This window comes from Oncorhynchus gorbuscha, linkage group LG06 (genome assembly GCF_021184085.1).
Source record: "Oncorhynchus gorbuscha isolate QuinsamMale2020 ecotype Even-year linkage group LG06, OgorEven_v1.0, whole genome shotgun sequence".
NCBI classification, from domain to species: domain Eukaryota; kingdom Metazoa; phylum Chordata; class Actinopteri; order Salmoniformes; family Salmonidae; genus Oncorhynchus; species Oncorhynchus gorbuscha.
Genome location: NC_060178.1, coordinates 107,115,170 through 107,142,868, shown reverse-complemented (window position 1 = coordinate 107,142,868; position 27,699 = coordinate 107,115,170). Strand labels below are relative to the sequence as shown.

At 42.6% G+C, this 27,699-nt stretch overlaps 1 protein-coding gene across 1 annotated transcript in view; it reads left to right on the top strand.

The window, feature by feature from the left end:
* The window catches only part of LOC124038794 (collagen alpha-1(XIX) chain-like), a 78,945-nt gene extending 54,169 nt beyond the window's left edge, over window positions 1-24,776 (top strand). Inside the window, exons 12-15 of the mRNA XM_046354857.1 lie at window positions 4,622-4,688; window positions 9,245-9,382; window positions 22,630-22,707; window positions 24,601-24,776. Coding sequence (XP_046210813.1) covers window positions 4,622-4,688; window positions 9,245-9,382; window positions 22,630-22,707; window positions 24,601-24,776 — 459 coding nt within the window. The remainder of the gene's footprint in view (window positions 1-4,621; window positions 4,689-9,244; window positions 9,383-22,629; window positions 22,708-24,600) is intronic.
* Window positions 24,777-27,699: the final 2,923 nt, after the last annotated feature.

Genomic DNA, 27,699 nt, shown 5'->3' with positions numbered 1-27,699 from the left:
GAGAGAGTGTGGGAGAGAGGAGAGAGAGAAGGAGCGAGTGTGGGAGTGAGGAAAGAGAGGAGAGAGCGTGGGAGTGAGGAGAGTGGGAAGGAGAGAGTGTGGGAGTGAGGAGAGAGAGAAGGAGAGAGCGTGGGAGAGAGGAAAGAGAGGAGAGAGCGTGGGAGTGAGGAGAGAGAGAAGGAGAGTGTGGGAGTGAGAAGAGAGAGAAGGAGAGAGTGTGGGAGTGAGGAGAGGGATAAGGAGAGAGCGTGGAAGTGAGGAGAGAGAGAAGGAGAGAGCGTGGGAGTGAGGAGAGAAGAGAAGGAGAGAGTGTGGAAGTGAGGAGAGAGAGAAGGAGAGAGCGTGGGAGTGAGGAGAGAGAGAAGGAGAGAGCGTGGGAGTGAGGAGAGAGAGAAGGAGAGAGTGTGGGAGTGAGGAGAGGGAGAAGGAGAGAGTGTGGGAGTGAGGAAAGAGAGGAGAGAGCGTGGGAGTGAGGAGAGAGAGAAGGAGAGAGCGTGGGAGTGAGGAGAGAGAGAAGGAGAGAGCGTGGGAGTGAGGAGAGAGAGAAGGAGAGAGCGTGGGCGTGAGGAGAGAGAGAAGGAGAGAGCGTGGGAGTGAGGAGAGAGAGAAGGAGAGAGCGTGGGAGTGAGGATAGAGAGAAGGAGAGAGCGTGGGAGTGAGGAGAGAGAGAAGGAGAGAGCATGGGAGTGAGGAGAGAGAGAAGGAGAGAGTGTGGGAGTGAGGAGAGAGAGAAGGAGAGAGTGTGGGAGTGAGGAGAGAGAGAAGGAGAGAGTGTGGGAGTGAGGAGAGAGAGAAGGAGAGAGCGTGGGAGTGAGGAGAGAGCTAGAGAGGATGGAAAAATACCTCTGTGTGTCACAGCTATTCTACACGCAGCATGTAGAGCACATATGTCAGAGTCAAGGCCCGCGGGCCACATCCGGCCCGCGAGAAGGTTTTTTACGGCCCCTGGGATGATCTTGATTTATTATTAGAACCGGCCCGCAGACCGCAGCAAGCCGGCAGCCCGCAGATCTTTTACACGCACCAATACTACATTTCCCACAATGCAACGGTGACGCACCGAGCAGTAGGCTGCTTCATTTCAATATTTATTGGCACAGCAGTTGTCAGCATCACAGTAAAATTAACTTTCAGATACCCATCAAAAATGGCAAAACGGAAGGTGGACACTGAGAACCGGGGTTTCAAACAAGGTGGGAGTCGGAGTATTTGTTCACGGAGGTAGCTGGAAAACCTGTGTGTCTTCTGTGTGGAGAAAGTGTGGCGGTACTGAAAGAGTATAATCTGAGACGACATTATGAAACTAAACACGCGGACAAAAACAAGAATATGGACATGGAACAAAGGCTACAAAAGGCAGAGGAATTAAAACGAGGCCTCAAATCTCGACAGGCTCTGTTCAAAAAAGCCAAATCACAAGGCCAGGCTGCTGTCAAGGCCAGTTTTATTTTGGCAGAAGAGATCGCTAAATCAGCCCGGCCATTTACGGAGGGGATTTCATCAAAAACTGCATGATTAAAGTTTGTGACGAAGTTTGCCCAGAAAAAGGCAACTCTTTTTAAATGTGAGTCTGAGCAGAAACACCATTGCCGAGAGAGTAGACCAGTTGTCCATCAATCTAAAAGAGCAGCTTGTGAAAAAGGGAAAAGATTTCATTGCATATTCCTTGGCTGTGGATGAGAGCACCGACATTTCTGACATTGCCCAGTTGTCAATTTTCATCCGCGGAGTGGACTCCAGCCTAAGCGTGACAGAGGAGTTTTTGGCTTTACGTCCTATGCATGGCACAACTACGGGGCATGATTTGTATGAAGAGGTGTCAAGATGTGTAAATGAGATGGAGCTGCCTTGGGAAAAACTCGTGGGTTTGACAACCGACGGAGCACCTGCGATGTGTGGACACAGGAGCGGACTGGTCGCGAAGATACGGGAAAAGATGCGAGAGGAAAACGCGACAGGTGAGCTGACAGCTTATCATTGTATCATACACCAGGAAGCGTTGTGCGGTAAAGCCTTGAAAATGGAGCATGTAATGAGCATCATCACGCGCACAGTTAACTTTATCAGAGCCAAAGGTTTGAATCACCGCCAGTTCACGGCATTTCTGACGGAGTTAGAAACGGAGCATGGTGATTTGCCTTATCACACAGAGGTGCGATGGCTAAGCCAGGGAAAGGTGCTTCAAAGATGTTTCGAGCTTCGTGAGGAGATTTGTCTGTTCTTGGACAGCAAAGGGAAAGACACAACACAACTCCGAGACGAAATGTTTCTGTGTGAAATGGCTTTTCTGTGTGACATTACGAGTCATCTGAATGCAATGAACTTGCAGCTGCAGGGTCGGGATCGTGTCATCTCTGATATGTACAGTACAGTGAAGGCATTTAAAACCAAACTGACTCTGTGGGAGACGCAGATGCGGAAAGAAAATTTGAGCCACTTTCCCAGCTGCCAGACCATGAAAGAGAAGCTCTCTACCAGTGCGTTCCCGAGCGCACAGTTGGCTGATAAAATAGGTATGCTTGCCGCTGACTTTCGACGCCGATTTGCTGACTTTGAAGCACAAAAAAGCAGGTTGGAACTGCTCGGTAACCCATTTGCTGTTGACGTGGAAAGCTCACCACCAAACCTCCAAATGGAGTTGATTGACCTCCAATGCAATGATGCACTGAGGGCAAAATATGCGGCAGTGGGTGCTGCGGAGTTCGCCCGTTTCCTCCCGACACAATGCCCCAGCTGCGCATCCAGGCTGCTCAAACGTTGTCTATGTTTGGCAGCACATACCTGTGTGAACAACTGTTTTCTTTGATGAACTTGAACAAAACATCACACAGAAGTCGACTTACTGCTGAACACCTCCACTCAATTCTGAGGATTTCCTCAGCTCAGAGCCTTACCCCGAACATTGATGAACTTGTGGAAAAGATGGGACACCACCAAGTATCACCCTCAACCTCAAACAAGTGAACATTACTGTGCAATCACATATTTAGAGTTTTTACTCAGTTCAAGTTTAAAAGTTAAAGTTTAATATTTGTTTTCACTGCATGTTACTTCTCCTTAAACAAAGTGTTGTTTTTGATTAATAGATTTTTGCACTTTATTTTATTGTATTTCAATCCAATTATATTTTAAAAATATTTCAGTTGAGTGGATGATAGAAAATTGCTATTATTGTTTTTTTCTTTGAAGTAAATTTAGCCCACTTTTGCTAAAATAGAAAATATAGGCTACTGATGGTGCCTTGAATACCGGTTTCTTTCATTTAATGTTCATGTTATGGGGATTTTTATATAAAGGAAATTTGTCTTTTGTGTCTGTTGAAAATTAAAGATTACTGACAGAGCCATAAGAAAATATTGCTTTATTTATCTGATCATATTGGAATATATTTGTTAGGTTTTCAGTAGGTTCAATTAGGTTCACTAGACTATATGCGTCATTTAAAAAATTTTCAATGAACATTCGAACAGTCCGGCCCTCGGCTTGTAGCTAAATTTTTTATTTGGCCCTCCGTCCATTTGACTTTGACACCCCTGATGTAGAGGGTTACATAACACAACAGAGATGAAATACTTCTGAATGCCAAGAAAACAAGTACTAAAGGGTTACCCTCCTATATCTTTCTCTCCTAGAAACGGAACAGTGACCCTATTAAACACAAAAGTACATTGGCAACTCATCCCGCGGTATTCAGCACTGCCAAAATACAAGTACCCTGTTTTTAAACCAGTCGCAATAGAACACGATAATATTTGAGTGATCAATATCGATGTTCGAAAATGGCCCTGAATATTGTTACTTTCATACCTTTATAAAGTTCCCCGGGTTTGGTTTCATCCTCTCCTCTACCTGTCAAGACACAGACAATACGAAGAACCTTTTAGAAAATGGTCCACAGATGATCACAGTTCATTATAACAGTATATGAGGTTTAAGCTCTGATTGCAAAGGTGTTTCAAACACACAAGTCCATGTTTTTCTCCCTGGGTTTATTCTAGTTGTTCATACTACTTGGTGTTTAGTGGAGCCTCACACTCATAAATCCCATTCCTTTATCCGTACCACTATCTGGAGTCCACCAGAAATACAGTATTATAATGCATTTCTCAATCGTTTCCTTGGGCAGTCAGAAGAATATGGAACTCTGCAAGAGCATTTCCACAGCTAGGATTTCCATTCCATTTTGTTGCCAATGTTCTCCTCTACAATTCAAGGCTCTCTCCACACAAACATTCTGAGCAAACAGCAATCTTACTTTGAGCCTGAGATAGATGGCAGGGAAACAGGGAAACAGGGAGAGAGGAGTTGATTATTATGCCATGAAGCATTGCATCTCTTTATCTCTGAAGCCACTGCAATTTTATAACACGTTGAATAAAATATGAACTACTGCTGTCTCGCTAATTACATTTTCTTAATCTGTTAAAGACGTTTTGGTTAAGTTTGTGTTATTCTGTTTCTGTTTCTCTCTCTTATGCCTGTCTCTCTCTCTCTCTCTCTCTCTCTCTCTCTCTCTCTCTCTCTCTCTCTCTCTCTCTCTCTCTCTCTCTCTCTCTCTCTCTCTCTCTCTCTCTCTCTCCCTCTCTCCCTCTCTCTCTCTCTCTCTCTCTCTCTCTCACAGAATGATGCCAACTCCATGGAGGAAATTAAAATGTTTATCCGGAATGAAGTATTGCGGTTGTTTGAAGGTACAGATGTTACGTCTGAATCCTAACTTGTTGTCGACCCAATTTATCCTTCAGGGGGTCCCTTTGTTTTAAGGAAAGGGATTTCTAAATCGGGGGGGAAATCTAAATTGGATATTGTTGCCTTAGTTCTTCAGGAAGTAAAAGAGTCCCAAGTAAAAGAACAGTTCATGCTGGGTGAAGGTAATTTATTGTTCTGCCACTGTGTTGTGATATTGAATGGCGGAGTGGTATGCAAGCCTCAGTTTAGTACATATCCTAACTAACTAATGAGCTACTGTATCACCTATTCTACCGTTGGGCCTGTAAGGTTCTGAGTTATGGACATATCATTGTTCTGTTACTGTGTTGTGATATTGAATGGCAGAGTGGTATGCAAGCCTCAGTTTAGTACATATCCTAACTAACTAATGAGCTACTGTATCACCTATTCTACCGTTGGGCCTGTAAGGTTCTGAGTTATGGACATATCATTGTTCTGTTACTGTGTTGTGATATTGAATGGCAGAGTGGTATGCAAGCCTCAGTTTAGTACATATCCTAACTAACTAATGAGCTACTGTATCACCTATTCTACCGTTGGGCCTGTAAGGTTCTGAGTTATGGACATATCATTGTTCTGTTACTGTGTTGTGATATTGAATGGCAGAGTGGTATGCAAGCCTCAGTTTAGTACATATCCTAACTAACTAATGAGCTACTGTATCACCTATTCTACCGTTGGGCCTGTAAGGTTCTGAGTTATGGACATATCATTGTTCTGTTACTGTGTTGTGATATTGAATGGCAGAGTGGTATGCAAGCCTCAGTTTAGTACATATCCTAACTAACTAATGAGCTACTGTATCACCTATTCTACGGTTGGGCCTGTAAGGTTCTGAGTTATGGACATATCATTGTTCTGTTACTGTGTTGTGATATTGAATGGCAGAGTGGTATGCAAGCCTCAGTTTAGTACATATCCTAACTAACTAATGAGCTACTGTATCACCTATTCTACGGTTGGGCCTGTAAGGTTCTGAGTTATGGACATATCATTGTTCTGTTCGATGTTTTCTACCTATATAGTAGTCTAAATAGCCCAATTCATGTTGTTAAATTCAAACCAATGAGGCTTTGGAACTTTAAAGCCAATTATCTCAGAATCATCTTTTTGCAGATAGAACCTTATAGTCACAAGCTCTTGAATTGTCTATCACTTGCAGAGAGTGTTGGTATATGATCAAATCAAATGTTATTAGTCACATGCGCCGAATACAACAGGTGTAGACGTTACAGTGAAATGCTGAATACAACAGGTGTAGACGTTACAGTGAAATGCTGAATACAACAGGTGTAGACCTAACAGTGAAATGCTGAATACAACAGGTGTAGACGTTACAGTGAAATGCTGAATACAACAGGTGTAGACGTTACAGTGAAATGCTGAATACAACAGGTGTAGACCTAACAGTGAAATGCTGAATACAACAGGTGTAGACATTACAGTGAAATGCTTATTTAACCAACAATGCAGTTTAAAAAAATATGGATAAGAATAAGAAATAAAAGTAACAAGTAATTAAAGAGCATCAGTAAAAAAAAACAATAGCGAGAATATATACAGGGGTATACCGGTACACAGTCAATGTGGAGAATATATACAGGGGGATACCGGTACACAGTCAATGTGGAGACTATATACAGGGGTATACCGGTACACAGTCAATGTGGAGACTATATACAGGGGGATACCGGTACACAGTCAATGTGGAGACTATATACAGGGGTATACCGGTACACAGTCAATGTGGAGACTATATACAGGGGGATACCGGTACACAGTCAATGTGGAGACTATATACAGGGGTATACCGGTACACAGTCAATGTGGAGACTATATACAGGGGGATACCGGTACACAGTCAATGTGGAGACTATATACAGGGGGATACCGGTACACAGTCAATGTGGAGAATATATACAGGGGGATACCGGTACACAGTCAATGTGGAGAATATATACAGGGGGATACCGGTACACAGTCAATGTGGAGACTATATACAGGGGGATACCGGTACACAGTCAATGTGGAGAATATATACAGGGGGATACCGGTACACAGTCAATGTGCAGGGACACCGGTTAGTTGAGGTAATATGTACATGTAGGTAGAGTTATTAAAGTGACTATATATAGATGATAACAACAGAGAGTAGCTGCGGTGGGAAAGGGGGGGCAATGTAAATAGTCTGGTTAGACATTTGATTAGATGTTCAGGAGTATTATGGCTTGGGGGTAGAAGCCCCTTTGATCTAGACTTGGTGCTCCGGTACTGCTTGCCGTGCGGTAGCAGAGAGAACAGTCTATGACTAAGGCGGCTGTGTCGTTACCTACGTATCCTTCCCATCTGGGGCCAGCCCGTCAGGAAGTCCAGGATCCAGTTGCAGAGGGAGGTGTTTAGTCCTAGAGTCCTTAGCTTAGTGATGAGCTTTGTGGGCAGCATGGTGTTGAACGCTGAGCTGTAGTCAATGAACAGCATTCTCACGTAGGTGTTCCTTTTGTCCAGGTGGGAAATGACAGTGTGGAGTGCAATAGAGATTGCATCATCTGTGGATCTGTTTGGGCGGTATGCAAATTGAGTGGGTTTGGGATTGGTGTTGATGTGAGCCATGACCAGCTTTTCAAAGCACTTCATGGCTACAGATGTGAGTGCTACGGGTCGGTAGTCATTTAGGCAGGTTACCTTAGTGTTCTTGGGCACGGGGACTATGGTGGTCTGCTTAAAACATGTTGGTATTACAGACTCGGACAGGGAGAGGTTGAAAATGTCAGTGAAGACATTTGCCAGTTGGTCAGTGCATACTCACAGTACACATCCTGGTAATCTGTCTGGCCCCACGGCCTTGTGAATGTTGACCTGTTTAAAGGTCTTACACACATCGGCTGCAGAGAGCGTGATCACACAGTCTTCCAGAACAGCTGGTGCTCTCATGCATGTTTCCGTGTTATTTGCCTCGAAGCGAGCATAGAAGTGGTTTAGCTTGTCTGGTAGGCTCGTGTCACTGGGCAACTCTCGGCTGTGCTTCACTTTGTAATCTGTAATGGTTTGCAAGCCCTGCCACATCCAACAAGCATCAGAGCCGGTGTAGTACGATTCGATCTTTGTCCTGTCTTGACGCTTTGCTTGTTTGATGGTTCGTCGGAGGGCATAGTGGGATTTCTTATGAGCTTCCAGGTTAGAGTCCCGCTCCTTGAAAGTGGCAGCTCTAGCCTTTAGCTCAGTGCGGATGTTGCCTGTAATCCATGGCTTCTGGTTGGGGTATGTACGTACGGTCACTGTGGGGGACGTCGTCGTCGATGCACTTATTGATGAAGCCAATGACTGATGTGGTGTTCTCCTCAATTTCCTCTGAGGAATCCCAGAACATATTCCAGTCTGTGATGCAAAACAGTCCTGTAGTTCAGTATCTGCTTCATCTGACCACTTTTTTATTGATCTAGTCACGGGTGCTCCCTGCTTTAATTTTTGCCTGTAGGCAGGAATCAGGAGGATATAATTATGGTCAGATTTACCAAATGGAGGGCGAGGGAGAGACTTGTATGCGTCTCTGTGTGTGGAGTAAAGGTGGTCCAGAGTTGTTTTCCTTCTGGTTGTACATTTAACATGCTGATCTAAATTTTTGAAAACGGATTCAAGTTTCCCTGCGTTAAAGTCATCGGCTATTAGGAGCTCTGGGTGAGCGTTTTCTTGTTTGCTTATGGCGGAATACAGCTCATTCAATGCTGTCTTAGTGCCTCAGTCTGTGGTGATATGTAAACAGCTACAACAAATACACATGAAAACTCTCTAAGTAGATTGTGTGGTCTACAGCTTATCATGAGATACACTACCTCAGGCGAGCAATAGCTTCGAGACTTCCTTAGATATCGTGCCCCAGCTGTTATTCATAACCAGCCAGCTGTATGTTGATAGTGTCGTCTTTCAGCCACGGCTCCGTGAAACATAAGATATTACAGTTTTGAATGTCCTTTGGTAGTTTAATCTTGCGCGTAGGTCATCTATTTTATTCTCCAAAGATTTCACGTTTGCTAGCAGAATGGAAGGAAGTGGAGGTTTATTTCGATTGCCTACGAATTCTCAGAAGACAGCCCGCCCTCTGGCCCCTTTATATCTGCCTTTTCTTCACGCAAATCACAGGGATCTGGGCCTGTTCCCGAGAAGCAGTATATCGTTCACGTCGTTAAAGGAAAAAATAGATTCTGCCAGTCCGTGGTGAGTAATCACGGTCCTGATGTCCAGAAGTTATTTTTCGGTCGTAAGAGACTGTAGCAGCAATGTACAAAATAAGTTTAAAAATAAGTTACAAACAACGCAAATAAACTAACAAAAAAACACAATCGGTTGGGGACACATAAAACGCCAGCCTTCTTCCCCGGCCATTGTTACAATGATACAGAATGTGAATCTATCACTTGCAGAGAGTGTTGGTATTATTATGATACAGAATGTGAATTGTCTATCACTTGCAGACATTGTTGGTATTATTGTAATACAGAATTTTTATGTCACTCGCCAGAGAGACTATCAAGCCATGCCATGCAGAAGACGCCGGCGGCCATTTTAGCAGCGCAGGTTCGACAGGGTTCTCCCGGTCCCCCTGGCAACGATGGATCCCCAGGGTCTCCAGGGGAAGAAGGCCCCCCCGGCCCTCAAGGTAAGAACCACAGGCTGCTAAAACCACTGGAGACATAAAGTAATGCTCCTCCACACTCTGTCTCACACCAGCATAATAGATCTACATCTGAATAGAATATAAGAAAATAAGTTGTGTTCTACTCTACTCTTATTTTCTCTTCTCTTTTATACCCTTCTCTTCAATTGTCATCTCTTCTGCTCCACCCTAATCTGCTCTGCTCTACTCTGCTCTGCTCTACTCTACTGTGCTCTATTCTACTGTGCTCTACTGGGTTCTACTCTATTCTGTTCTACTATTCTCAATTCTACTCTATTCTACTCTACTCCACTCTACTCTCCTCTCCACTCTTCTATTCTATTCTCTACCTCATTCTATTCTACTCTATTCTGTTCAATTCTACTCTACTCTGTTCTATTCTATTCTACTCTACTCTTTTATTCTATTCTACTCTTCTATTCTATTCTACTCTATTCTTCTTTTCTCTTCTTGTTTTCTTTTATACTACTCTTCAATTTTTATCTAATCTGCTCTGCTCTATTCTCCACTACTCTGCTCTGCTCTATTCTACTATACTCTGCTCTGCTCTAATCTACTGTGCTCTACTCTACTCTATTCTACTCTATTCTATTCTACTCCACTCTACTCCTCTCCACTCCTATTCTCTCCTCACCTCTCTTCTCCTCCACTCCATTCTCTCCTCTCCTCTCTTCTCCTCTCCACTCCTCTCTACCACCTCTCTCCACTCCTCTCCACTTCTCTCCACCCCGCTCCTCTCCTCTCTTCTCCACTCCACTCCTATCTTCTCCTCTCCACTCCTGTCTACCACCCCTCTCCTCTCCACTCCTCTCCTATCCACTTCCCTCCACTCCACTTCACTCCTCTCTACCACCTCTCCACTCCTCTCCTATCCACTTCCCCCACTCCTCTCCTCTCCACTCCACTCCACTTCCCTCCACTCCACTCCTCTCCATCCACTCCTCTCCTATCCACTTCCCCCACTCCACTTCACTCCTCTCCCCTCCACTCCTCTCCACTCCTCTCCACTCTGACCACATCTGCTACACTATAACCTGAGGTAATACATAACAGCCTTTAATACAGCTCAAAGCTACTTTTTGAATGAAGGGAAGTTGTGTGCAGGTGTATTCATGGGTTATTACTGAGTTGGTGGTGTACTTTAGCTCACCTGAGTACCTGCCTTCAAGCCAGTAGCAGGAGAGCTCAGGTCACTGAGTTGAAACAAAAAGGATCTTACAATCTAAATAGAATAAACAATGTAGCTTCCAAAACCCAAAGGCCCTGTAGTTCTGTGTTGTGATGGAGACAGAAGGAAGAGAAAAGTACTACTCTTTTAGGGAAGATGTGTTGCTGAAACAAGAGAGTGAGATAAAGAAGTACTACTCTTTTAGGGAAGATTTGTTGCTGAAACAAGAGAGTGAAATAAAAGTACTACTCTTTTAGAAAAGATGTGTTGCTGAAACAAGAGAGTGAAATAAAAGTACTACTCTTTTAGGGAAGATGTGTTGCTGAAACAAGAGAGTGAAATAAAAGTACTACTCTTTTAGAAAAGATGTGTTGCTGAAACAAGAGAGTGAAATAAAAGTACTACTCTTTTAGAAAAGATGTGTTGCTGAAACAAGAGAGTGAAATAAAGAAGTACTACTCTTTTAGAAAAGATGGGTTGCTGAAACAAGAGAGTGAGGAGAATTGGAAAATATATTTGCTTTCTTTCAGAGGTTGTTTGTGTGAACGTCTAGGGGATTCAATGAAAGTGAATGGACACTACTGTGTTGTAAGGATTCGTAGGTATTTCTCTCCTGCTAGCCAGATATATCAATACAAACTGAAGGGATGAGAGGGAGAGAAGGGGGTAAGGAAAGGAGGAGTGTGGTGCTGTTGGTGATCAACATAGCTGAGCCGTCTCTCTCTCTCTCTCTTTTTGTCTTTCTTTCTTTTTTTTCTCTCTCTCGCTCTTTCTCTCTGTGATAATATGAAGACAAATGAAGAATTGGGAGGAGAATAAGAGAAAGTAATATCAGTTTGGACAGAAAAGAGCACCACGATTGATACCTCACTCCCCTCAACTCCAGGAAAAACAAAGCTCTGGTAAAATGTAAAAGGAAAGGAGCGAGGGAGAGAGAGAGGGTGGAGAGTGGACATCCTTTGTCAAACCCTGGGCAACTCTCTGACTGCTCAGCTCACACAAACAACCTCCTTCATCAATAACGACTCTCTGACTGCTCAGCTCACACAAACACACTCCTACATCAATAACAATTTGATTTGCTACCTCTATAAGACATTGAATAGAATTACCTAGCATGCTGCGCCCACTGTGCAATCTCTTCTAGTTCCTGTTGTAAGAGCCATGCAAGTTCAGTGATGAATTATACTGCTAAACATATAGGTGCTTGCGGTTCCATGTAGATCCCGTTTGAGAGCCATGTTTATGAAGAGAGTCATCGATTGAACCCTTTTTGGTTCAAAATAGTACCATCTCTTCTAGCAGTGTCATGTGTCCTAATGTGTTGGTCCTTATGTCTTAGAGCAGGGTGGGCAGCTCCAGTCCTCCAGGCCCTGGTTGGTCTCACACTTTTCTCCATCCCTAGCAAACACAGCTGATTAATCACCTGGCATTCTAAACTGAAGATCGTGACCAGGTGATTATTAGAGTCAGGTGTGTTAGCTGGGGCTGGAGTGAAAACTGTGACACCAATCAGGCCCTGGAGGACTGGAGCTGCCCAACCCTGTCTTAGAGCAGGGGCATCTAGCTACCTCACAGTGTTCCGTTTATCTAACTACCAGTGTTAACGATACAGTATAACTGACTACGAGTAAGATAATATGCGACTGTCAACAATTACAATGTAACTACCAAGTGAATGTACTTAATCTACTGTGTCTAGACCACATTTCCCAAACTGGGGCCTGGGGACCCCAATGGGTGCATGTTTTGGTTTATGCCCTAGTACTACACAGCTGATTCAAATAGGGCAAACACCAAAACGTGCACCCGTTAGGGTCCCCAGGACCCAGTTTGGGAAACGCTGGTCTAGGGTAATCGTATTCATCATATTAAGTAACACTCAGAATTCAACTGACCTGTTTCTATTGCTTTAATGGTTTTCCCTGTTTGATTTGATATGCTTCAATGTCCTGTCTGTTTTTTTTTTTGATATGCTTCAATGTCCTGTCTGGTTTATTTGATATGCTTCAATGTCCTGTCTGGTTTATTTGATATGCTTTAATGGTTTTCCCTGTTTGATTTGATATGCTTCAATGTCCTGTCTGTTTATTTGATATGCTTCAATGTCCTGTCTGTTTATTTGATATGCTTCAATGTCCTGTCTGGTTGATTTGATATGCTTCAATGTCCTGTCTGTTTATTTGATATGCTTCAATGTCCTGTCTGTTTATTTGATATGCTTCAATGTCCTGTCTGGTTGGTTTGATGTGATTCAATGTCCTGTCTGTTTATTTGATATGATTCAATGTCCTGTCTGGTTTATTTGATATGATTCAATGTCCTGTCTGGTTGATTTGATATGATTCAATGTCCTGTCTGGTTGATTTGATATGCTTCAATGTCCTGTCTGGTTGATTTGATATGATTCAATGTCCTGTCTGGTTGGTTTGATATGATTCAATGTCCTGTCTGGTTGGTTTGATATGATTCAATGTCCTGTCTGTTTATTTGATATGCTTCAATGTCCTGTCTGGTTGGTTTGATATGCTTCAATGTCCTGTCTGGTTGGTTTGATATGATTCAATGTCCTGTCTGGTTGGTTTGATATGCTTCAATGTCCTGTCTGGTTGGTTTGATATGATTCAATGTCCTGTCTGGTTGGTTTGATATGCTTCAATGTCCTGTCTGGTTGGTTTGATATGATTCAATGTCCTGTCTGGTTGGTTTGATATGATTCAATGTCCTGTCTGGTTGGTTTGATATGATTCAATGTCCTGTCTGTTTATTTGATATGATTCAATGTCCTGTCTGTTTATTTGATATGATTCAATGTCCTGTCTGTTTATTTGATATGCTTCAATGTCCTGTCTGTTTATTTGATATGATACAAATAACTATTTGTTGGGAAAATCAAGAGGAAAATGTTTGTCTCTTGGGGTAAATCGTTAAGAAATTCAACAACTTTTAAATTCTGCCGTTGTTGACTTGTGCCTCCTCTACTCCACGCGGCTGAGAGAGAGAGAGAGAGAGAGAGAGAGAGAGAGAGAGAGAGAGAGAGAGAGAGAGAGAGAGAGAGAGAGAGAGAGAGAGAGAGAGAGAGAGAGAGAGAGAGAGAGAGAGAGAGAGAGAGAGAGAGAGAGAGAGAGAGAGAGAGAGAGAGAGAGAGAGAGAGAGAGAGAGAGAGTTTGGGCTAATATTTTCTCATTATGTCTGTCATCCTCCACTGGAGAACATCTCTCCTCTGGAATATCCTATTTGACTTCCTCTCCAATGTGCCAAAATGAAGAGTTTATGAAGAAAAATAACCTCTCTGCTGGATCCACCCTCTCTTCTTGACTCATGGTTGTGATATGACTTGGGGCCGTGATCTGTCAAACTATTGAAGTACATCCATAGACATAGATCCATGGATACAGTCTCCAAATGATGTTAATTGTAGCGATGGGGGATTAGGGGGTTTGTAGATGTTCTTACATAACTTTGTCACTGTTTGATGTTATTGGGTCATCTTTGCCATTTATTTCACATTTTTTGACTTATGTCACTAGTTTTTTTTACCTCTGTCACTGCGTTTTTAACTTTGATTGTATTTTCTAAGACCATTATTGTCTTTCTTCCCGTACACATGTACCATGTTGAAGATGTATAAACCCATCATGCTTGTTTTACGTTGACATGTATTTGGCCGGTTTGCCATATTCCCATTGTGTATTACACCCTGCCATACATCTTGGGTTTGGTCATTGTTTGGTTTGGTTTTATCTAATATATTCGATGCACTAAGCATTTGCACCTGCTATTTCAGAGAGAGTAAAAAACACATAAAAGCTAATAAAACGAATACAGTCAGTAGCCAGCAGGTATGAATGCATTGATTATATTGTAAAGCCATGAGGCAGGTGTGGATGCTTAGTGAATCAGCCACTAAGTACAGTCTACAGTTCTCTTTCCAGCATCCAGGCAGTTTCTTAATCACTGTCATTTACACAGCAGTGTCCCCCTGGCTCTCTGTGCTGCTTTCTGTTGGTCAATGAAGCTGGGAAACACAATGCTGCTTGTCAATGTATGTGTAGGATGGACCCCTCAGTGGATCAGTATGTCATATCCTCTTCATCCCCGTGGGCCCCCTCAGTGGATCAGTATGTCATATCCTCTTCATCCCCGTGGGCCCCCTCAGTGGATCAGTATGTCATATCCTCTTCATCCCCGTGGGCCCCCTCAGTGGATCAGTATGTCATTTCCTCTTCATCCCCGTGGGCCCCCTCAGTGGATCAGTATGTCATATCCCTTCATGTGGGCCCCCTCAGTGGATCAGTATGTCATATCCTCTTCATCCCCGTGGGCCCCTCAGTGGATCAGTATGTCATATCCTCTTCATCCCCGTGGGCCCCCTCAGTGGATCAGTATGTCATTTCCTCTTCATCCCCGTGGGCCCTCAGTGGATCAGTATGTCATATCCTCTTCATCCCCGTGGGCCCATGCAGTGGTTTGATGTTTTAAAGGTGAAATCTGTGATTTGTACAGCAAAATTTTTTTTTTCCATTTTCAATTAATAATTTATAGCCATTGATTCCTAAAGAATATAAGTTATGAATGCCTCATGAGCTTAGTGGAACTTTCTTACACCGTCAGTGTAATGGTAAACAAACACTGTGTCGCTTCAGAATGTGGTTAAACTGTCATTTTGATCTCCTGGATGGTCAGTTCTTGCATCCATAGCTGCGTCTATGAGTGGTTACATTTATTCAGACACGTCTCTCAGCTGTATACCAACAAAAGTGTCGGGGCTGGAGCATCTGCTTGGTTGTTGTTTGAATGCCGGACTACAGCTTTAAGGTACAGTGCTATTCTTTCCCATGGAATGCTACAGTATGCCGGCTCCCTGAGTGAGGGTTGGAGGCACCGTGCGTGTTTGAAAGGAGACTCATGATAGTCTGCTCTGTGTGGAATGTCTCTCTCCAGGAATGCATTTCGGGGCATTTTGCAAGCCCTTTTCTCTCTGAGATGTTCTCTGTCTTGTAAACAGCAGCAGCAGAGCATTTCACAGTTTCCCCTTTGGGCTTGGCTGGACAGCAGCGAAAAACACTGCATGATACTTCTCTCAGTCAGTGTTTCTGATGGTTTCCCAACCCGCTCTCTGGACCTGAGACTCAGTTACTTTAAGGTGCATTTTGGGGGGAAATGGTTTGCGTCCCAAATGGCATCCTATTCCCTATGTAGTGCACCACTTTTGACCAGAGCCCTATCAAAAGTAGTTCACTATATAGGGAATATGGGTGCCATTTTGGAGGCAGACCCTGTCTCCCTCCCTCCAAGCAACCAACCAACCAGCTCTCTGGTTCTGGGGCTCAGTTACTTGAAGATGCCTTTTGGATAAACCAGTCCTCCAGCTCCTCAGCCCCCCTCACGTTTTGATATTGTTTGTGATCTACATTTGCTATTGCAGTGCTGTTCTATCGGCTAGTTCTCTTATTCTCGCCAGTGCTTGTCATATTATCAACCTGTCTGCATGGAGACATGACAGTTGCATGTGTGTACTGTATGTGTTTGTGAATTTCAATGAGAAAAGAGTACAAAAGGATACTAACTCACTTGCCAGCCTCTGAATATGCTTTAATTTCTCTGGCCTGCTTGACCAGCCTCTAAATATGCTTTAATTTCTCTGGCCTGCTTGACCAGCCTCTGAATATGCTTTAATTTCTCTGGCCTGCTTGACCAGCCTCTAAATATGCTTTAATTTCTCTGGCCTGCTTGACCAGCCTCTGAATATGCTTTAATTTCTCTGGCCTGCTTGACCAGCCTCTAAATATGCTTTAATTTCTCTGGCCTGCTTGACCAGCCTCTGAATATGCTTTAATTTCTCTGGCCTGCTTGACCAGCCTCTAAATATGCTTTAATTTCTCTGGCCTGCTTGACCAGCCTCTGAATATGCTTTAATTTCTCTGGCCTGCTTGACCAGCCTCTAAATATGCTTTAATTTCTCTGGCCTGCTTGACCAGCCTCTGAATATGCTTTAATTTCTCTGGCCTGCTTGACCAGCCTCTAAATATGCTTTAATTTCTCTGGCCTGCTTGACCAGCCTCTGAATATGCTTTAATTTCTCTGGCCTGCTTGACCAGCCTCTAAATATGCTTTAATTTCTCTGGCCTGCTTGACCAGCCTCTGAATATGCTTTAATTTCTCTGGCCTGCTTGACCAGCCTCTGAATATGCTTTAATTTCTCTGGCCTGCTTGACCAGCCTCTGAATATGCTTTAATTTCTCTGGCCTGCTTGACCAGCCTCTGAATATGCTTTAATTTCTCTGGCCTGCTTGACCAGCCTCTAAATATGCTTTAATTTCTCTGGCCTGCTTGACCAGCCTCTAAATATGCTTTAATTTCTCTGGCCTGCTTGACCAGCCTCTAAATATGCTTTAATTTCTCTGGCCTGCTTGACCAGCCTCTGAATATGCTTTAATTTCTCTGGCCTGCTTGACCAGCCTCTGAATATGCTTTAATTTCTCTGGCCTGCTTGACCAGCCTCTGAATATGCTTTAATTTCTCTGGCCTGCTTGACCAGCCTCTGAATATGCTTTAATTTCTCTGGCCTGCTTGACCAGCCTCTGAATATGCTTTAATTTCTCTGGCCTGCTTGACCAGCCTCTAAATATGCTTTAATTTCTCTGGCCTGCTTGACCAGCCTCTAAATATGCTTTAATTTCTCTGGCCTGCTTGACCAGCCTCTAAATATGCTTTAATTTCTCTGGCCTGCTTGACCAGCCTCTGAATATGCTTTAATTTCTCTGGCCTGCTTGACCAGCCTCTGAATATGCTTTAATTTCTCTGGCCTGCTTGACCAGCCTCTGAATATGCTTTAATTTCTCTGGCCTGCTTGACCAGCCTCTGAATATGCTTTAATTTCTCTGGCCTGCTTGACCAGCCTCTGAATATGCTTTAATTTCTCTGGCCTGCTTGACCAGCCTCTGAATATGCTTTAATTTCTCTGGCCTGCTTGACCAGCCTCTAAATATGCTTTAATTTCTCTGGCCTGCTTGACCAGCCTCTAAATATGCTTTAATTTCTATGGCCTGCTTGACCAGCCTCTAAATATGCTTTAATTTCTCTGGCCTGCTTGACCAGCCTCTGAATATGCTTTAATTTCTCTGGCCTGCTTGACCAGCCTCTGAATATGCTTTAATTTCTCTGGCCTGCTTGACCAGCCTCTGAATATGCTTTAATTTCTCTGGCCTGCTTGACCAGCCTCTAAATATGCTTTAATTTCTCTGGCCTGCTTGACCAGCCTCTAAATATGCTTTAATTTCTCTGGCCTGCTTGACCAGCCTCTAAATATGCTTTAATTTCTCTGGCCTGCTTGACCAGCCTCTAAATATGCTTTAATTTCTCTGGCCTGCTTGACCAGCCTCTAAATATGCTTTAATTTCTCTGGCCTGCTTGACCAGCCTCTAAATATGCTTTAATTTCTCTGGCCTGCTTGACCAGCCTCTGAATATGCTTTAATTTCTCTGGCCTGCTTGACCAGCCTCTAAATATGCTTTAATTTCTCTGGCCTGCTTGACCAGCCTCTGTCGTGATGCATAATGTGCATGAGCTTTCACTGTGTTAGGAACCGTCTGTTCAGAATGTAAAATGTAATCATGCATTCAGTATATGTCTAGTTATTCGTTCCCTATGAAAGGATTTGAAGTAGACACTGTTTCAGGGGGTAAATGGTTGGATGGCTTTTAGTTGGTTAAGGAGTTAGAATTGCTTGTTCAATTCATTACATTTTGGCTTCTACCTTTATAAAGTGTGATGTGAAATTCCAGGCAGTGGAATAGGGCTCAGGTCAAAACTAGTGCACTACTGTTGGCCATAGGGCTCTGGTCAAAACTAGTGCACTACTGTTGGCCATAGGGCTCTGGTCAAAACTAGTGCACTACTGTTGGCCATAGGGCTCTGGTCAAAACTAGTGCACTACTGTTGGCCATAGGGTTCTGGTCAAAACTAGTGCACTACTGTTGGCCATAGGGCTCTGGTCAAAACTAGTGCACTACTGTTGGCCATAGGGCTCTGGTCAAAACTAGTGCACTACTGTTGGCCATAGGGCTCTGGTCAAAACTAGTGTTCTACTGCTGGGAATCCGGTGCCATCTGGGATGCAGACAGCATCTTTGCTCTGATTTTAATTCTTCAGAGACTCTCGCTTGCAGTCAGGCAGGCAGCTCTCTTGCTGTCAGGAAGAGTCATGTCACCCCATGACGCCACACACTTCCAACACACACACACACACACACACACACACACACACACACACACACACACACACACACACACACACACACACACACACACACACACACACACACACACACACACACACATCCAACACACACACACACATCCAACACACACACACACACACACATCCAACACACACACACACACACACATCCAACACACACACACACATACATCCAACACGCACACACACACACATACATCCAACACACACACACTTCCAACACACACACACTTCCAACACACACACAAACTTCCAACACACACATCCAACACACACACACATCCAACCGTTGGCTCGGTGTAATGATGCCCGTTTTGACAGCATGCCAGAAGACCGAGGCTGTATCTCAAATGGCACCCTATTCACTATATAGTGCACTACTGTTGACCAGGATTCATAGGGCTCTTGTCAGAAGTAGTGCACTATGTAGGAGAATAGGGTGTCATTTGGGATACAGTGAGTGTATTATTATTTAATGACCTGTGATTTCTTTCTGAGCAACATATTTCTACATAAGCTGCAACTACTGTAGTAGTGATACACCTCACATGAACAGTTACAGTAACTACTGTAGTAGTGATACACCTCACATGAACAGTTACAGTAACTACTGTAGTAGTGGATACACCTCACATGAACAGTTACAGTAACTACTGTAGTAGTGATACGCCTCACATGAACAGTTACAGTAACTACTGTAGTAGTGATACACCTCACATGAACAGTTACAGTAACTACTGTAGTAGTGATACACCTCACATGAACAGTTACAGTAACTACTGTAGTAGTGATACACCTCACATGAACAGTTACAGTAACTACTGTAGTAGTGATACGCCTCACATGAACAGTTACAGTAACTACTGTAGTAGTGATACGCCTCACATGAACAGTTACAGTAACTACTGTAGTAGTGATACGCCTCACATGAACAGTTACAGTAACTACTGTAGTAGTGATACGCCTCACATGAACAGTTACAGTAACTACTGTAGTAGTGGATACACCTCACATGAACAGTTACAGTAACTACTGTAGTAGTGGATACACCTCACATGAACAGTTACAGTAACTACTGTAGTAGTGATACACCTCACATGAACAGTTACAGTAACTACTGTAGTAGTGGATACACCTCACATGAACAGTTACAGTAACTACTGTAGTAGTGATACACCTCACATGAACAGTTACAGTAACTACTGTAGTAGTGATACACCTCACATGAACAGTTACAGTAACTACTGTAGTAGTGATACGCCTCACATGAACAGTTACAGTAACTACTGTAGTAGTGATACGCCTCACATGAACAGTTACAGTAACTACTGTAGTAGTGATACGCCTCACATGAACAGTTACAGTAACTACTGTAGTAGTGGATACACCTCACATGAACAGTTACAGTAACTACTGTAGTAGTGGATACACCTCACATGAACAGTTACAGTAACTACTGTAGTAGTGGATACACCTCACATGAACAGTTACAGTAACTACTGTAGTAGTGATACGCCTCACATGAACAGTTACAGTAACTACTGTAGTAGTGGATACGCCTCACATGAACAGTTACAGTAACTACTGTAGTAGTGATACGCCTCACATGAACAGTTACAGTAACTACTGTAGTAGTGATACGCCTCACATGAACAGTTACAGTAACTACTGTAGTAGTGATACGCCTCACATGAACAGTTACAGTAACTACTGTAGTAGTGATACGCCTCACATGAACAGTTACAGTAACTACTAGTAGTGATACCTCACATGAGTTACAGTAACTACTGTAGTAGTGGATACGCCACATGAACAGTTACAGTAACTACTGTAGTAGTGATACACCTCACATGAACAGTTACAGTAACTACTGTAGTAGTGATACGCCTCACATGAACAGTTACAGTAACTACTGTAGTAGTGGATACACCTCACATGAACAGTTACAGTAACTACTGTAGTAGTGGAGACACCTCACATGAACAGTTACAGTAACTACTGTAGTAGTGATACACCTCACATGAACAGTTACAGTAACTACTGTAGTAGTGGATACACCTCACATGAACAGTTACAGTAACTACAGTTACATGAACAGTTACAGTAACTACTGTAGTAGTGGATACACCTCACATGAACAGTTACAGTAACTACTGTAGTAGTGGAGACACCTCACATGAACAGTTACAGTAACTACTGTAGTAGTGGAGACACCTCACATGAACAGTTACAGTAACTACTGTAGTAGTGAGACACCTCACATGAACAGTTACAGTAACTACTGTAGTAGTGATACACCTCACATGAACAGTTACAGTAACTACTGTAGTAGTGAGACGCCTCACATGAACAGTTACAGTAACTACTGTAGTAGTGAGACGCCTCACATGAACAGTTACAGTAACTACTGTAGTAGTGATACGCCTCACATGAACAGTTACAGTAACTACTGTAGTAGTGATACGCCTCACATGAACAGTTACAGTAACTACTGTAGTAGTGATACGCCTCACATGAACAGTTATAGTAACTACTGTAGTAGTGATACGCCTCACATGAACAGTTACAGTAACTACTGTAGTAGTGATACGCCTCACATGAACAGTTACAGTAACTACTGTAGTAGTGATACGCCTCACATGAACAGTTACAGTAACTACTGTAGTAGTGATACGCCTCACATGAACAGTTACAGTAACTACTGTAGTAGTGATACACCTCACATGAACAGTTACAGTAACTACTGTAGTAGTGATACGCCTCACATGAACAGTTACAGTAACTACTGTAGTAGTGATACGCCTCACATGAACAGTTACAGTAACTACTGTAGTAGTGGATATACCTCACATGAACAGTTACAGTAACTGCTGTAGTAGTGGATACACCTCACATGAACAGTTACAGTAACTACTGTAGTAATGGAGACACCTCACATGAACAGTTACAGTAACTACTGTAGTAATGGAGACACCTCACATGAACAGTTACAGTAACTACTGTAGTAGTGATACGCCTCACATGAACAGTTACAGTAACTACTGTAGTAGTGATACACCTCACATGAACAGTTACAGTAACTACTGTAGTAGTGATACACCTCACATGAACAGTTAAGGTACTCAGATCTCATGACATCAGTTGCCTTGATGAAATAGGCCATCGGGCTTCCTGGAAACCACATAGAGAGGAGTTGAAGGCCGTCCACAGTGTTCAGACTTTTGTGTTGCTGTGATGTTGACAGGGACAGTCCAGTATTGAGAGAGAGAAGCAGCACTGTTGGTACCAGATGTACACTAGAGTATTCAGGCTGCGTAGAGCATAGAGCAGACATGAGATGACTTATTCCTCACCTCATCATAAACCACTCATCACAAACTCTTTATGCATAAACACATTGGGATTCATCTACCTCTGGTCCTGTTCTCCAAAACCCTGGTCCCAGATCTGTCCATCTCGTTGTATAGCCAACTGGTGTGGTGCTATGTTTGGCATGACAATGACCATAACAGTTGGCAAGGCAACATAAACTGATCTGGAACCAGGCTACCTGTTGCCCTCCTTAGGCTGGGAGTCCAGTCCAGTCTGTTGTCTTAGGCTGGGAGTCCAGTCCAGTCTGCTGTCTTTGGCTGGGAGTCCAGTCCAGTCTGCTGTGTTAGGCTGGGAGTCCAGTCCAGTCTGTTGTCTTAGGCTGGGAGTTCAGTCTAGTCTGTTGTCTTAGGCTGGGAGTCCAGTCCAGTCTGTTGTCTTAGGCTGGGAGTCCAGTCCAGTCTGGTCATTGTCTTGTGTTTCTTTCCAGGGTACAGAGGTCAGAAAGGAGAGAGGGGTCAGCTAGGTCTGGGGATACCAGGAGCTCCAGGTCTGGCAGGACCACCAGGTAACAGCTAGACACCACACACACACACATGCACGCACGCACACACACGCACGCACGCACACACACACACACACACACTGCACACTGCTTTGAAGGAGTGGTGAAATTGTGCTAAGCCCTATAGCCATTGAAGCACAAGAAGGAAAATGTGATGTGAACTTGGAGCAACCATTACATCATTGTGTTTCGTATGAAGTTATTTCATATTTACACTTGAAACTGATGCTTTATGAAAGGGGGAAAATACCAGTATACCATCATTGTACGGCTGTAGTTGTAGAATCCTACACTTACGTTGGGTAAAACTTTATATCTTGAACCCACCGTTATAAACTTGTTGTCCTCAGGGCACCATCGAAAATGACACCCTGGTCTCAATGGGCTCCCCTGATTAAATACAAGCAAACATTCATTCAAATAAAAAGCTGACACCAGTGTCATGACTGTTTATAAACTCTGTTATGTCATGTTTATGACAGTGTAATGTCATGTTTATGACAGTGTAATGTCATGCTTATGACAGTGTTATGTCATGGTTATGACAGTGTAATGTCATGGTTATGACAGTGTTATGTCATGGTTATGACAGTGTTATGTCATGGTTATGACAGTGTAATGTCATGGTTATGACAGTGTAATGTCATGGTTATGACAGTGTAATGTCATGGTTATGACAGTGTAATGTCATGTTATGACAGTGTAATGTCATGGTTATGACAGTGTAATGTCATGGTTATGACAGTGTAATGTCATGGTTATGACAGTGTAATGTCATGGTTATGACAGTGTAATGTCATGTTATGACAGTGTAATGTCATGGTTATGACAGTGTAATGTCATGGTTATGACAGTGTAATGTCATGTTATGACAGTGTAATGTCATGGTTATGACAGTGTTATGTCATGGTTATGACAGTGTTATGTCATGGTTATGACAGTGTTATGTCATGGTTATGACAGTGTAATGTCATGGTTATGACAGTGTAATGTCATGGTTATGACAGTGTAATGTCATGTTAATGACAGTGTAATGTCATGGTTATGACAGTGTAATGTCATGGTTATGACAGTGTAATGTCATGGTTATGACAGTGTAATGTCATGGTTATGACAGTGTAATGTCATGGTTATGACAGTGTAATGTCATGGTTATGACAGTGTTATGTCATGGTTATGACAGTGTAATGTCATGGTTATGACAGTGTAATGTCATGGTTATGACAGTGTAATGTCATGTTTATGACAGTGTCATGTAGCCCTTATGAATGAGGGTTCAAGTAAAGTGTAACCACCAGCTCTAACATGGACAACAGTTCATCCTGAGGTCGTTTGATGTTTTCAGTTTAAAAACACTAGTAATTAGTAAGCCAACAGAACTAATGAGCAGAGCTACTCATAATGACTCTCTCTTACGCTGAGGTACCAAGCTGACACGAAACAATTAGTATATCATCACTGATAGGGCGGATATAAAAGAAACATACACTTAAATCTCTTATTTCCATTTGATCAACTCTCTCCCTTTTCAGCATGATCTCAGAGAGATTCTTTCTGCCGGGAGCGAAGCAGGAAAATCTTTCATTCTGATCTTTTTGTGAAGAACATTAACTTTTTATTCTGATCTGTATTGACGAGGGTTTGTGTGTAAAGTATGCATGAGAGTGGGTGTTTTCATCTCCTTTTTAAGAGTTGCAGTTTGGCACATGAAAGCAGTTTTGTTAGCTGACTAGATAATACTGTTCCCAGTAATACTGCTCCTCTGATAGCGTCCTGTTTTCCTTCATGGTTTATTTGATTGATTAAACAATCACCCAATGGGATGCGTCCCAATCATCTCTACTTCCTCCTGAAGTTCACTACTCCCCACAAATGTGAAAGTGTTTTTGTCTGCAGGTGAACCTGGAAGCAGTATCCAGGGGCCATCGGGCCCTTCAGGTCCCCAGGGATCTCATGGTAAATGTGATCCCAGTGACTGTCTCCATCCATCCTCTCACTCCCAGACGGAACGGCTAGGGCCCCCTCAACTGATAGGGGACCCTTCAATGAATAAGGGCCCTCTCAATGGCTAGGGCCCAGGGGCCCCCTCCACCCATCCAGCCTCCATCTCTCTACAGTAGTCAACCATAGGCACAGGAGCCGGGCCTGTGGAGCCTGATCACTCAGTCAGCTCATATCAGACAGACAGTATCATCCTTGTGGTCAGTTTTACATTGAAAACACACATCCTCTGTTTCTGCTTTACATGGGAAAGACTCAACCAGAAATAGATACAACATGTATCTCAACACAATGGTGTGGGATGAAATTGCCCATAGATGCTGATCTTGGGTCAGTTTTGTATGTTCCCCACTAATTGTTAAGGTTAGGTTTGGGGGAGGGGAAGCTGATCCTAGATCTGTACCTAGTGGAAACTTCACCCTGGAGCGCTCACAACCTCCTTTCGGTTTTCTTATGACCATAGAAGCATTGAAATGCAATTATTTGTTACTTTACGTTGATGGTTAATCTATTAATTTGAAATGTGTTACAGTCCATTATTATTGTCATTGTAGCTATGATGATCATATGAAGCACTGTTTCATTTATTTCTTGTTTTCACACAACTCCCCTGCTGTGACCTGATGCATTCCATATTCATTCACATTATGTCTTTCGAGACCTTAAATTAATTTGTTTCTTTAAATAATACTGTCGGGAGAAAACATTTTCTTCATGATTTAATAATGCTTGTTTATGGGGACAGCTATGCACACGTTTGGGCTCATTTGATATTTTCGTTGTGTGTGTGTGTGAGCTGGTAAACAGACAGTCTGAAATGTGTGTGTTTGTGTATGACTAATCAATATTCTTTGTGTGAACTGTTTATGCAAAGTGAAGGAGGATCATGTAACATGAAATATAGTTCTGAATATATATTTCATATATTAATATATATTTCCTCAATGAATTGATATTTGTGAAACGTGTTAGAAGGAAGCTAGCTACATGATTTGATCCATTTACATAACATAATGAATATCTTGTCGTGTAATTCATTACTAGAGCTTTGTTTATGAATTTTATGAAGTTTTGAGAATGCTAAATATTCTGTGTTTCAAACACTACCAGTCAGATATATTGCATGATACTGTTGTAATTGTAAAGGGATGGTCTTGTATCAAAACAGAATACTGGGTTCCTCTCTCGTCACCCTACACTCTAGGTACTTTATGTGAGGCGTTACTCAGTGAGATCTCTCCACACACTATACACCTCAACATGCAGTGTTCATAACAGACTACTTGAGTAGCCTGCTAGATTGGGTTCTGAGTTCTGATATTATTCAACAGGTAACATCGCCTGACTGTTTGCCATATCTCAAGACAACCAGCACAACATGATCAAGGGTTAAACACTAGCTTAATGCCAACTGAATGTAGTTTGTGACGGCTTGGTCAAGTTGACATTTCTTCCATGTACAGTTTGTGTGTAAGTGTGTATATTATGCTAATGTCGTATCACCTCACGTTCACGTGAAGTTAGCCGCGAAGACTTCAATGTAGATTTCTTGCAGTCATACATGAAGTAGGAAGTAGGACAGTTTCCCTTTATCAATGGTCTTGTCTCCAAAGAGGGCAAACAAATACATGTCAAATACTACAGTGATTGATTGAAGTTGCCCAGTACAATGAAACCAATAGAATATGGTTGGATCGGAGAAGTTGTTACATCGCTGCTCTTTAGGCAACATGGTCTCATTAGAATATGTTTAAAAAATAGTGCCATTTAACTACATAGGTATATGTCACTTCTGTGGACGTATTACTGATATGTCACTAAATTAGACGTCACTTATAATGACATATTAGCTACTTATATGTCACTATAACGTCGGCTTATGGGGTCAGATTCATGATGTGTCAGCTTTTATTGTTTACATGGGAGTACACAGCTGATTCCTCTATCAGAACTGTGTACATCAGTCTACATGGAGTATACAGCTGATTCCTCTATCAGAACTGTGTACATCAGTCTACATGGGAGTATACAGCTGATTCCTCTATCAGAACTGTGTACATCAGTCTACATGGAGTATACAGCTGATTCCTCTATCAGAACTGTGTTTACATCAGTCTGCATGGGAGTATACAGCTGATTCCTCCATCAGAACTGTGTGTACATCAGTCTACATGGGAGTATACAGCTGATTCCTCCATCAGAACTGTGTGTACATCAGTCTACATGGGAGTATACAGCTGATTCCTCCATCAGAACTGTGTGTACATCAGTCTACATGGAGTATACAGCTGATTCCTCTATCAGAACTGTGTACATCAGTCTACATGGGTGCTATGTGTATATTTAGATTGTGAAGCCATAATGATCTTTCTTATCTAATAACAACACTGCAATATTTTACTTCTGAGTTTTCTTTCTTTGTTTTCTTGGTGGGTCTTTACTTGAACTCTTGTTTTCTGAAAGTGTTTTTATTTTTTATTTTGACAATATCTGTACATTATGGCTCAGATACATATTTCTCCCTCAACTGTTTGACCATGTAGCATTGTTTGTCACTGTATACATATACATTATGTTGGTGTGTTTTAAGACTGCAGTTATTTTGTTATTTATTTGTTGTGTTTCTGATTGGAAAGTAATAAGCTAAGAATGAAGGATGAAGGACATGAATGAAATATCTCTGTACTTCTCCAATGTTATCAGAGTGCTCTCTCTGTCACTCAGGCCTCAATTCAAAACAAACATGCCCTTAGGTGTTTCATTTTGACCCAGTGACCTAAAACCCGGTAAAAACACCCGGTAGACTGTCGTCATAGAGATCGATACGTGTTTCCAGACGCATTCAGTAGTTAAACAAAGGTACTATACAATAACTATATTGTTGTCGTCTCCTTAAACCGACCCTAGGCAGTACTGGATACATTGTGGGGGAGGCAATCCGTCTGCCTTGGGAGCAGTACTGGATACATTGTGGGAGGCAATCCGTCTGCCTTG